Source organism: Falco naumanni, chromosome 6, assembly GCF_017639655.2.
Source record: "Falco naumanni isolate bFalNau1 chromosome 6, bFalNau1.pat, whole genome shotgun sequence".
Classification (NCBI taxonomy): Eukaryota; Metazoa; Chordata; class Aves; order Falconiformes; family Falconidae; genus Falco; species Falco naumanni.
In genome coordinates this window covers 77,883,533-77,897,108 of record NC_054059.1, presented here as the reverse complement: position 1 = coordinate 77,897,108, position 13,576 = coordinate 77,883,533, and the positions used below count along the sequence as shown (strand labels likewise).

General features: G+C 36.3%; 1 protein-coding gene across 3 annotated transcripts in view; it reads left to right on the top strand.

Annotated features, from left to right (window-relative positions):
• The window catches only part of TTC13 (tetratricopeptide repeat domain 13), a 42,217-nt gene that overhangs the window by 638 nt on the left and 28,003 nt on the right, over positions 1-13,576 (top strand). For 2 of the 3 annotated variants that reach the window (XM_040597925.1, XM_040597924.1), the window contains exons 2-6: positions 3,026-3,120; positions 6,022-6,097; positions 8,896-8,966; positions 11,094-11,159; positions 13,213-13,305. In XM_040597925.1, the coding sequence (XP_040453859.1) occupies positions 3,026-3,120; positions 6,022-6,097; positions 8,896-8,966; positions 11,094-11,159; positions 13,213-13,305 (401 nt within the window). Of the gene's footprint in view, positions 1-3,025; positions 3,121-6,021; positions 6,098-7,772; positions 7,825-8,895; positions 8,967-11,093; positions 11,160-13,212; positions 13,306-13,576 lie in introns of those variants that run through there. The other variant, XM_040597926.1, reaches the window with a different exon arrangement.

Genomic DNA, 13,576 nt, shown 5'->3' with positions numbered 1-13,576 from the left:
GCCAACCTGCCAAGCCCGGCTGCTGGGCTCGGCGTGCTGCTTAATCCCTGTGCTCGGTGGGACACACACATGCCGACACCTTGTGCTCGTATTGTTGCGTTGAATGTGGCGTGATTCATTTTCGTCTCCAGTTATATATATATTTTGCTGGTGAACTGGCTGTTTCTCTTGATGAGCGCCAAGTTCAAGCAGCAGATCTTCTGGTCTTTTTCAAGTTAATTGACAGTTTGTAATCCAGGCACAGTTAAAACTATTTCTATGTTCTTAAAGATCCGTTGCAACAGGACCATGTGATTAAGTGATCTGTTACATTCTTTGATCACAAGCATAGTGTGAACGTGCAATACAAAAATACCAGTCTGGATCACAGTATACCTGTAATACAGATGAAGAAAAAGGTTTTATCAATACAATAGAAACACTAAATTATTTATATGAGAATAATCAGTTATGTGTCATGTCTGCATAGTTGTCTGCAGGGTTTTAGTTTTTTTGCCTTTATTTCGTAAAGCCTGTGGTCATATCAACAATTGCTGTGGGTCCCTAAGGACAATATACAGTTAATGTAATCCACTCAAAATTACAAACTTTATAGAAATAGCTTGTTATGAGTTTCCTACATCTGCTTTTCCCGCTCCCCCCCCCCGTATGTCATGACAGCTTAAAGTTCTTTGGCTGGTTTTTATCTCTATCAGCTGTGTCAAGTAGGTATTTTTGGCTGTCTTTTTTTTTTTTTTTTTTTTTAGGTGGCTACAGTGGCTGAAAGCTACAGTACATAACTTTCATAATCTGATTTAGCATTTATCTCAGGTGACCATTGCTCCAAATCATTCAAGCTTAAGCATAAAACAAAAAGTACTTTCAACCAGTGTTGAGATAAAATCTGTATACCCTACAAGTTAATAAATGGCAAAGCATTTGATTACATCTCTTCTGTTACTTGGACGTGAATGATTGACTCAGGATACTCCTTCAGAAGTGTATTTGGAAGATTAGATTTTGATTTAATGGTGGTTGTTGTTTGAAAGAGACCAGTGTAACTGGGATTGATATAAGGAATTCTGCTTAAATCATCAGGTACCTCAGACACTTTGCATACACTGGTGATAAGATAGCCCTTAATTAGAGAACAGCATACTTCCCCTGAAATAGCTGTATAGCAGTTCACTCCTTGCTATGGAAATCCTGTGGCTAAATAAATTGCCAGTTGAAAAAAATCCCATAAGCTCTCAGTCTTTGTTTTAGTACAGCTTTCCCAGAAGCTGAGAATGTTTTTATCTCTGATAGTTTCTCTTGTAGCCTGCTGTAGGGTCCAGGGTAATTTCTCTGGTTAGTGTTTTTGCATTTTCATAAAGTTGTTAATGAGGCAGAGTGGTACAGGTTTGACTGCATCTAACTTGGAGAAAAAGACAGATCCATTTTTCCTTACGAGTAAAGGAGATTGTTGCCCCAAGAACTGCAAGATTTGAAGGGTCCTTTGTAACAGGCTGTTCTTATTCCCTGGCACCTTAGTAAAAACTTCCTTCCCTATGTTCCTGCTATTAAGTAGGAAGTTATCCTGGAGGTAGGCTAGGCTGTGCATGCACCACTTTGTTTTGGTTTGTGATGCAAATACTGCTCAGTGAATCCACAGAAATGGCTTTTAACTGTCACTGACTTCCAAGCACCAACACAGAACTAATGTGTTAATAATGCTGCCGTAGCACGGGAGGGTTTGGCCAAGGTGAAGAGCAAAGGGCAGTGTTGAAACCTCTTACTGGCAACTTTTTTTCTGGAAACTATGAGTGATGAGACACTGTTCTTTTGGAACTGTCTGACCGTAAACTTTAACCTTCTGCTTTTTGCCCCTCTTCCTTCTGTTGTAAAACTTCTCCCACCAGTTATTGTTTATTGCCCAACTTAGTTCCAAGTTTCTATTTACAGGGAATGATTTTAGATGCCATTTTGACATCTCTTTAAAGAAGACTGTTTCTTTTTCTCTTTTAGCACTGTACTTGTGAGAAATGGGGAGTAAGTAACTGCAACCATTATGTAATCAAAATATGAGAATAGCACTGCTGTAAAAGTGAATTGGAAACACGTACTGCCCCCCAGCCTTTCAAACTTGGCATCAAGCTTACATTTACAAACATTAGGGGAGATGGTAAAATTCGGTATTTTTGACATGGAATCAAAGAGATTTGTTTTTTCTTGTTTACTCTTGAAATATTTTAAGTTAATAGAAGCTTTATCTGAAGATTTGAAAGCTAATAATTCTTTTGGGGTAGCAGTTAAAAGTACCATGTAGGTAAAATAGTGACTTCTATAGTCTATCAGTCTGGGGGATTTTGTTGATTATTATTGTTCCTTCTGTATTTCTTTCATTTATTACACTTTTTCTCTGCTATGCCAACAGGCTGTGTTTAGCTTTTCATAGATTTCAGTCAATCTTAACATTTTTGTAATGGCCTTCTTGGTAACATACCTGTGGGGACCTTTGCAGATGTTCAGTCAATTATGGTTTACCGTTCTGTCTGCTTTTCACAGTCTTTATACCTTTGTTTCCTAGACTTCCAGCAGTAGCTCTTTCCCTACTCTTTATGGTCCATTCCATTTACTTTCCTCTCTGGGATTGGAATGATAATTTTATCTTTAATTTCTTGGGCCAAACAGCAGAATCATAATGCCAAATGGGGACATGTTTACCCTAAACTTTTCTTATTTGTTTTCAGCTTCCTCCCTTTTTATCCTGCCCGCCCCCCCCTCTTTTTTTTCCAGCACTTTTTCTTTTCCCTCCATGTATCTTTAGCCAAAAGCATAAGCAGAAGTAGTGATAAAACTAATTATATAAAAGCAGTTGTGTCAGCTATTGCTTCCCTGGCTGTTTGGATGTGCTGTGGGCTGAAAGCACCTCACGAAAGCTCTGCCCTGTGGAGTGCCCAATGGGGAAGCTGTTCAGATGAACATGAGGAAATGCGAGATGTTATAATAGAACATACACGTAACTCTTTGAATTCATAAAAGTATTTTCTCTCTCTTCCCCCAGATTCATCATTTTTGCACTTCCATGAATCAGATTGTGACATAGGAGCATCTTCATCTTGTGAATCTGTGCTTTCTCTCAACACAGAAAAAATTCTGGTATGTTATCAAGAATATAATTACAAAATAATTTTTAATAGATTGCTGAAGTTGCAGATTACTTTAGCTGCATAACCAGTTAGAATGAAGTTCAGGCAAATAACTACAGATAGAATCTATTGATCAGTAGGCATAGGTCCCCAAAGGCTTAAATATGAATGAACTCAAGTTGCTTATGAAAGTATGATTTCGTAGTACTCCATCATGAATCTCTAAGGCGGTCAGCAGTTTCATATAATTGAAGCTGATGTTTCCACTGAAAGCTAACCATCACCTGGATTAGCCTCCCAATTAGTTTTTTAGTTTTAGGTGTGCAGGGGCTATGGCTGAAAAAGGGAGAGGTGTGTTAGTTTTTACCCAATTTAACTACCTGAGGGGGTTTACCACAAAATGCGTGTAAGAGTAGGAGTGATGACTTGCAATCACTGCAGAAATAACATTGGGCACTGATGATAGAGAATTCAGAACATATTTCACTAAATGTAATACAGACATGGTATGTGGAGAACATTCCAACAAAAGGAGAGTATCTCTTGGTAGGGAGACTTTAAGAGAATTAGTTTGGAGTTTGGGTTTTCTTGCAACGCTACTGTTCACTTATTGATCTTGTTCAAGATCATCAGTCTACATTAGAACACAGGTTGTTTGTTATTTCTTCAGTCCAGTAGAGTCACAGATATATAAAATCTTCAAATAATTCACATGTGATTATACAAAGAAGCCTCGGCAAATTTGTGGAAATTATTGGCTATGAGGGAGCATGGAAACAATATTGTAATTTGAAGCAACTTCTCCAGAGGTGGTATTCAGAAATAAAACTACTCTACTGCAATTCCACCAAATCAGTTATTTCACTTGAATACTCTTCTTTGGCCTTACTTCTTCAGATACCGGTCAGACCTTCTGTCTAGTCTAGCCTAGGGGTACTAGCAATTCTTTCTAAGTAAGCAAAACGTGTATTAGTTTATAAGAAATTTCCCTGTTTAAAAAAAAATGTTTTGAAGAAAGCAACAATTCAACCTATCAGGAACTGGTGTTGTGGTGAAAATTCTTCTCTCATTTATTGAAGGCAGAATGACTTGCCATTTTTGCATCTAGAGCTGCAGGATTTCTAACCTCTAACTGGATTCAGAATTTGTTGAAGAAGTATGTATCCCCTTCCTCCACCACCCCAAGAACCAAACAGTGTTCTGTTGTTCTGTGATAACACAACAGACAAGGTAGATGAAGGCGGGGGAAACTGTGGTATTTTTCCTGCCGACTGTCACATGCAGCTCTGTAACTCATAGGGTACTAATATAATGGCAGATTCTTTTGGTTATAGCTTTTCCAGTACCCAGCGTAGAGTCTTGCTATATGTTATCTTATGTCTGCAGACAAAGAAGTATAGGCCTTTTTTTGTAAAATTCACCAAGGAAGAGGTTGTCCTTCAGTAAAAATGATTTTTTTTCTAACATTAAGACAATTACAGAATATGTTTTGCAGAGTTAAAAACTGACCATCACTTTCTGAAAATTACCTGAAGGCCATTAATGATGCAAAAAGGTTGTGTTTGGAGGTGTGTGATTTATGAATATGTGGTCTGCAATGTAGATTTAGTCTTCCAACTGGTATACCTGTTGAACCCTGCCCATTTTTGTGCTGGTTTTTAAGGACTTTTTTTCCATGAATAAAAAAACTTTTCCATTCTGTTACTGTAGGTGCAGCAGTAGGTGGAGTAATAATACTCAGAATGTCACAGGGTAATGTAGAGCTCATACATGATCTCCAATTGCAGTAAAAACAAGATTTTGCTAAACATTCATACCCTACAAAATACCCAAATTTTTAGAGCAGATCATACTTTTTTCTCATTCCTAAGATTATTGGATGAAGAGGGCAGAAACTGTGCAGAGATTTGGCTGGTTACTTTTGCTTTTTGTAGATCTCTGAAATATCTGTCACGCAGACAAGTAACAAGGCTACTTTTGACTGAGCAAGCAAAAAAAAAGCAGACGGGAGAAGGACAAAGTGCAGTCCTCTTAGTAGAGGAAATGATGAATTAAATATATTCTCTGATGTTTAAGGTGCTTAACTGTCTTCTCTGAAGTTAAAGATGTACATATGTGCTGTCTAGCTGAAGCAAAGGAAGAGAACTGAGCAGTACCAGAAGTAATGTTTTCCCCTTCTTGCTTCCTAAAACAGTTTTGAAGGCCTATTAGTTAAATGAGCATTTTGTACCTTTCTGACATAAACTGCTCTGGTAGGCTTACAGCTGTCTATAGAAAATACTTGTGAAAATGAAGACTTTATTTCTGAGGTGTTGTCTTTGGCAGTATTGGTTTCTGTAGGCACATTATTTGAGGAACAGAAATCTTAGATGAGGCTACAATTGGCTGAACAAAGTCTATAACTGGCAAAGCCACTGTTAAAAGGACAGCCTTTTTAATTTAGTACAGCACTGTTAAGTTAAGCTTAACCTTTGTTTCTGGAGCAATATTCTTTTCAGCGTTTCATTGTCAGTGTTCACTCTTTTGTAGTACCCTTTGAAGGAGATGAAGGAATAATTAATGCAGTAAAGAGTATAAGCTTTCATATGAAGTAGCATGTGTCTTAGAAAGATTTCCAAAACTTCATGTTAAGCAGATATAACATCAGACACTGGTAAAAGGCAGATCATGTCCATTCATCTCAAAGGTTGGTTAGCCTTGTGTTAGAGAGGATAACAGCAGCACCTGACTGAAGAGCAATTTTTCTCTTTGTGGAGAACTGGGAATGATTTTGTTTTCAGTTACTTTAAAGCAATCGCATTACTCTTAACTTTTTAATTTAAGGCATTCTTTTAAGGATTTAAGACACAGGTTTTCTATTAAATTTTTTACTATTGTTTGCTGAACACTTAAAAACCATGATGTTTTACAGAGTCAAGCGAAGTTGCTTGCAGAGCAAAAACGATTTCCGTTTGCTACTGATAATGACAACACAAATGAAGAATTGGGTAAGATGCCGTACATAAGGTTTGTGCAGGTGAATTACGTGCTAATTATTAGCACTGAATGTTTTGACACTAAACTGATGATTCCTTAGTGATGCATTAATTTTAAAGTGATCCCAGTAAGCCTGAAAATACAGTGAGTTTTCTCTGGTCACGCAAAGAAAATATGTATCTCTCTTCCTAAAAATCTTTTCTGCTTTGTTCACTAGAACTCTTCAACATGATTGCTTAAGCAGGTGTCCAAAAACTATTTTGATTAATCTTGTTAAACAGTCTCAGCTACTTCCTCCTTCCCTTTTTCTGTCATTATTGATGACTAAAACTATTAAAACACCCAGAAGATTTTACCAATGCTTTCTATCAAGCGTAGATCTTGGATTAGTCTTCCCCTCTCTATGTACTCTTCCAATAAACACTTATAAACAGCAGGAAGGCTTTCTGAATTATGTCCTTACACAGGCTGCTACTTGACATTTTTTCAAAGCACACTCTGCAGAAAATGGAAGCAATGGGAAACACTTTTCTCAAATTACTTGGAGTTACTTGCATTGCTTCTCCAAATGTATCCTTTGTAGGAAGCAGGATACTATAAGGCAGCAAAGAGATTGTTAAGGATGTATGTCAAAGAAGGCAGCAGACTGTTATATAAAAGCAAAGGGAGACTGTACTCATTAAATTGCCTAATGAAATTAAAATGATTGTTTTAAATTGTCAGCAATTTTTCTGTGACATAATTTCTGCCTTCACAAATTTGCCCAGGAAAATTTGGGAGCTTAATAATTTTTCATGCTCATAGCATACTTAAATATGTTCATAAAATCCTGCAAATACTGAAATTCCATCCAACAGAAAATGTCTGATGCTTTTAGTATCTGCTGTGTAGCCTTGGAAGACTATGCCAGAAGGTCTGTTTCCTCATTTTTGGCCTGTAGGCTGGCACCTCCCTACCCACTTTATTTCAAGTATGTCATGTGAGGAGCCTGGGTCCTTCTTGTTTATGCGTTTTACTTTTAGTTGTTCTAAGAAAAATGTGAATGGGGTGTTCTGAACAGTGTTGGTACCCAAATACTTGGGCTAATGGACAATTGTTAACTCCTAGATTTTTTTTTTGTAATAAAGTACTTATTTTTATTTTTGTAGTATTCACTTAAAGGTGAAAAGATTTAAAAGATGTTATTTTAAAAGAAGCTGATGCTATATCAGCTACTAGTTGCCAATAACTTGCAATAGTTTTACAGACATAGTCTTACGACCTCCTGTGTTTTGCCAGGAGTCTTGGATTAACAGAATAAACTCTTTATCAGCAAGACCATGAGTCATCTTTATCTTGCTTCCTCCATTTTTTTCCTTAATACTGTCTTATGTGTCAAGTGTTCTGTATTTGGGGATTGGAGCTGTAAAGATGATACTAAGAACTGTGTAGTCTTGGACGATACTGAAATGAGGAGAGTTCAAGAGCTCTTCAACCAATCCTTCACCCTGCCAGTTTTCTTTCCTTCATTGACAGTGCTATATATCTGTACCAAGTGAAGCTTTTTTTGTATTGAGGAAAAAGCTTATATTGCACACAAATACTGCCTTCTGCATAATAGGAATGTTCCAAGAATGAGACAATCTTTGGATTAAATATATGTCTTATTTCTCTTTCATTTAACTTTTTTCCTTCTTTAATGAACAGAGCTTAGCAACACTGCCAAAACAATGTGGCTCTGCCTGCAGGAAGGATAAGTGTCAGTGTCCTTTTAAAAATACTTTTGTTCTACCTGGCTTATTTGTCACTTCTCATGTTTGAGTAAATAATTAAGCGGATAAGTGCCTCTTCCATTCTGTTTGGATGAGTCTTAAAACTCATTAGAAGTATAGGGAAGGATGAATTCCTGTTCTTGGTTCCCCTGTCAGCCATTTGTGCGAACTGCCTGGGGAAAAGTTTTAGTTTAACTTTCACAGCTCTAGTCCGCAAGATACTTGTTTTCTGTGGGCAGTGTAGACAGAGCTTAGTCCAGAGTTAAGAACTGTGAGAGATTAAAACATGCAAAATGAAACAATCTTGAGATACTCAGCTGTGAGAACTGAACCTCAGTCATGCAAGTGCAACCACAGCTTTCTTGTCTTGTGACTTGACTGTATTTTTATATCTTATGGAGATTACAGGAACATGTTTCTAAAACGATGGTCTGTTTCTTTCAAACATTTGGTTTCTACTCCAGCAGAAGGATATGAAAGAACTTTAAAGCTTTTTGTAATTTTAACATGGGAAAAGATTCTGTAGTTTTCAAATCTTTAATGGAATCACTTTAGTTGAGGTTTTTCTGGATAATTCAAATGAAGGAAAAACTTATTGTGAGCTAATGAAGTTTAGCAAAATGTGTACAAACAAGTAAAATCAGATGTTCTCTAAATGGAATTAACAAAAAAAAAGTTAGCCAGTATTATCCAGGCTCACATATAATTGAGAAAGCAACTAGGGCTACTAAATGGGATCGTGGTACTTTTCCTGGTAGTTTAGAAACAAACATGGAGCCTTTCCTGAACTATTTGTAAAAAGAAGAGAAAAAACCGTAAACAAACCACAAAACTCCAAAACAATTCTGCTGAACACAATATGAATTGAGCAATTAATAAATGCTAGGTAGTGGTTGAGGGAAGTCATTTCAGTGGCAGTTCAGAAATCATTTGACTTCTTAAATCTTCAGTGCAATGCAGGAACTTGTATTAAATACAACGAAACTGAAAAAATATATTAAAAAAAATCCCCACAGATGTTTTTTGCTTTTTTATTTACATTTGTAATGTTTTGTTAGCAATTGCCTACGTGTTGATTGGCAACAGCTTGTATGATGAAGCCATACGACATTTTTCAACAATGCTGCAGGTGAGTTCTCTGTTTGGAACCTTAAAAAATCACTTTATGAAATTGGATATTACAATACACTTTTATTCAAAATTATTTAATTGAAAGATTCAATTAAGGAATTTAATATGAGTAATTATTCTATTATTCATTTTTTTTCCCTAACCAAACATAAGCATACTCTTAAAATCAGGTGATTCAGTGTCTTGGTTATTTGGTGAGTATTTTTCTCATCTGTAGGAATAAACTTTTTATGGCACTTTTGACAAGAAAAAAAACAAAGCATTTTCAGAAATCCGACCTGTGCAAAATTGAAGTTCCTTTAATTGCTTTCTTAATGTGTAGGCTGAGACATTTTAATGTGGATTTTTTTGGGTGATGATTACCATGTTGCCAGTAATATCAGAAAAAAACCTGACAGAGATCACTTACTGCTAGTGGCAAGTACTGTGTTGCTTTCACAGTGCTAAGTGATTTTTGTATGATGGGTTTATCTGTCTTCTGTGGTAAGCATTTGATGAGTTTAATATATAAGTAAAATATAACTAATACTTTAACTTTTTTTTTCTGACCAAGGTAAAGAATTCTGAATCTTCTTCTATGAAGTAAAGATAGCAACTTCTAAAATAAAACCAACCCAAATAGTTTAAAAGCTTCAACTAAAGCTGATTTCAGAATACTGTATTTTCATGGCTAAGAAACTGAAACTATCAGAAGCACGGACCTGCTTTTTGATCTAAACTGGTTGTAATACACAAACGCAAACTGAAAGCAATACTGCAAATACTAGCATATATTTTTTTTAACTCAGATGTCATATGGCCTGTACTTAAATTGAGTGAAAGTGTGGCAACTCAGTGGAATTATTCCAGGGAATTTATCAAAGAACCAGAATGTTTTTTGTTGGGTCTTTTCGTTTGTTTGTTTTAGATGTTTAGTGATCTCTGTCTTTCGTTTGGTTTTAATGTGAGGAATTATTATATTTTTTTTTTTAACCCTAATGAGAAATCCAGCTTCAAAAACCACTGGACTTTGTTTCCTGCCTTCTCTTTATTAAGAAGGAAGCTTAATGTGAGTGAAGATAAGCAAGATACAGTGACTGTAGAAAGATATTGTGAGAAGTGTGTTTATAATACAGTATCTTTGCAATGCACACATCTGAGTTGAAGTGAATATGATGCTTATTGTATGCCTGAAAGGCTGTAAATTGGTTACAATTATTCACTCTGTCTTCTGTAAAGCACTTTTAAATATGTATGAAGTGAGTATTAAAACTTTTAGCAGAACAAAAAAGCCTTGCTTAGCCACTGTATTAAAAGTAGGGAAGTTACCTCAAATTGACATTGGCAAGCATACACTTGGAATCTGCTCAAGTCTGGCAAGCTGTCAGCATTGGTGTGGCACGTATCTGTTGTTTTGTGGAGGAAAGAATTTATTTCTTGGCAGTTGTCCCAGTTAAATGAGAGGAGGCCTATGTTACAAACTTTTGTAGCACAGCTGTGTTGCTTGCAGGTGTGAAGTTGGTGTGATTCCTGACTGGTTTTCAGGGAGACTGACTGCAATAGGCATTGTGCCAAGAAGATCAGTTTTGCTGTTGTAGTTCTTCAAATTTGGATGGGAAACAATGGCCAGAGTAAATAACATAGGCAATCTATTTCTTGTTCAACCTAAGATGCTTCCCCTTAGGTGGCTGGAAAGTCATGGACTTAAATCTAACCCAAGGAAAGTTTGTTTGAATTTTGCAGAACTATTTTGGCAGAACACCTCTGGTTTTAGTTGCTGCCTGAACACAAATTTCATCAGGATGTCACAACTTCCTGCTTCCCAGTTTTAAATCTCAAATTTAAATTACAAACAAAACAAGCTTTGAATGGAAAATTGTATTTGTTTATTACTGCTTCAGTGACATTAGACAAAAGAAGGCATAAAATTACCAAGAAGGTTACAAGAAATGAAGTTTGGACAGCTATGGTTGTATGGAGTATAATACAATCAATTTCTTTACCTGACAGCTGTGATTGTTCATTGCTTAATACTTGTAATATCAGTAAGAATTAAATACATATTGGAGAGAGATATCTTTTTGCAAACAAAACCACTACCAGAACAACCACAACTGATTATTGTATTCATTTTTAATCTTAACAGGAAGAACCGGAGCTGGTTAGTGCAATTTATGGACGAGGGATAGCATATGGAAAAAAAGGACTACACGTAAGCAGATAATTATTTAAATTAATATCTGACTGAATTATTTGAATCCAAACTATAAGAAGGACTCTTTACAGGAGCTAGACTGATTAGGACTTGATAGGTACATCCCAAAGTCTTTATGCAGTTCTACTGTAGTCAACCAGCTTGCATTTATGTGCTTAATAGAAGGTCAGTCTGTTGTTAAACTTGAAATTTAGACAAATTATGTAAATATCTATAATGAAAAAAAGAAAGAATTTGGAAAACAGAGGATGTTAAAATAGTTAACAAAGCATGGCCTTGGGAGAAGGAGTAGACACCATAAATACGTCAAGCTGGGGCATAATAAGATGAGTTCAAGGAGAACTAAATGGTTAATGAGATCAAACAGAAAATTACTTGAACTATGTGTGAACTCTTCTAATGAGCATACTAAAAAAATCTACCCTGGAGCAAAGAAAGCCCCTACTAACAAAGCTCCCTCCCTACAGAACATGGGGTGGAAAAAAAAGAATGTTGTACCTTTAAATGGAGATGAGGTCCATAAGAACCGATGAGAGTTAAGTGTCACTAAATGTAATTATGAACAGTTGTTCAAAGTGTATAAAATGCTTTACTATGTGTTAAGAGGCACGTTAGCTTTGTGGATTTACCATGTAGCACCCATCTCTTCGCAGACGTGCAATAAATAGTATCTCAGCTCTGTGTGTGAGATTGGGTTTTTCCACACAAGGTATAATGAACTCTGTGAGACAACACTACTATAATGATGTGTTCATCCCTTGGTAGGTGCCCCATAACATAGCGGGATCTAGTGGATCATACTGCTCAAGCTATGGGTACATTTCATTCAAGAGACTGCGGAAGCAAAGCAGCATGAAGCAAGGGTGCAAAAAGATGATACAAGCACAGCTGTGGGTGGTGGATGGTAAGGCTGGGAGCTACAGCCACTGTAAAGAGTTATCTAATAGGAAAACAGGCAGTATCTTGCCTGTGAGGCAGGTTTATGAAGTCCCACTGAATTTGTCTCCACATCTAGTCTGTATCTGGAAACAAAAGTCTTCTATTGCAGCTTGGAAGCATCATCAGCTCTTTCAGTCCAATGGGCTTTGTATTGCTGCTTGCCTCTTGAGGCACCTCTTGATACATATACCACCTTGATATTTAACTTTGGATTTTTTTTTAATAATTACTTAATTATAGCTGGCTGCTCAATTTACTGAGTAAATATAAGTTTAGAAGTAGACTATGGTCCTTGTAGTTGGAGTTTGTGGCTCGTTGAATTGTGACTGAATGGTTGCTGGAATTCTAGAAGAAAGAATAGTTGAATAACTCCTTGAAAATTTCCTTTGTGCAGAATATTTAATTATTTAGTGGTGCTGTCAGGAGCTTGAAGTCCCTCATATTTGCATGTTTTAAACACCAGCATGAGTTTGTTTCCTCAGTTCAGCTAGAAGTTGAAACAGCTTCACTTCGTAAAAGTTTCTGCGAGTGACACTTCCAAGACAAAAAGATTATATTAATTAAATACGCAAAATTTTTTGCCTGGAAAAGATCAATGAAATCTAATCTAGTACTTGCTATATAAGCAGTTTGGATTTTTTTTCCCAATTAAGTAATTGCTTCTACCCTACAATTTATTGAGGACAACATAAAAACTTAGCCAAGATGCTGATGGCATCAACACATTCACCAGTACTACTTGGATTAGGTTACAGACAGTACTGATGAAAACACTGGTGGGTGAGGGTACACTTGGCTGCCAAGAAAGGTATCTGTGGAGCCGTAAACCTAATTTTTATTCAGTTATATTAATAAATTATTAGAGCTACAGCACAAAGATGATGTGTACAAGCAAAGTTTAGCTTTCTTGTTTATAGCAGATAGGTGGGGGTGGTTTTTTAGCTGTTTGTACAATACTGCATCTTAATTTTATTAGCAAAGGTGTGAAGGGCTTTTCATCTGAATGATACGCTTGCAGTAACTTAGCTAATCTTGTTGTCCTTCAGACTTCATGGTATGTTACTTGTAAGTATGCACAGTTGTTTACCTTGTTCATTTCTCTCCTTTTCAGGATATGAAAAATGCTGAACTTGCTCTGTTTGAGCTCAGTAGGGTGATTAGTCTAGCACCAGATCATCCTGAAGTATTTGAACAGCGAGCAGAAGTGAGTGTTTTTCTCTTTTCAGATTTTTGGAGAAGGTGCAGTTACACAGTGTTCTCAAGATTTCTTCAGTGATTTAATGACTAAAGCTCTTACCTGTGTTTTTCTGTGAACATTCCTCCTTTTAAGATACACACATATGCTCTCAGTGTAGTTGATGGAATGGGTTTTTTTAAATGAAACATATACCATATGGAGTTACTATAGCCAATAGAATGGCATATATTATGTCTAAGTGTTTAGTTTTTGACATACTATATATATAGCAAGATCA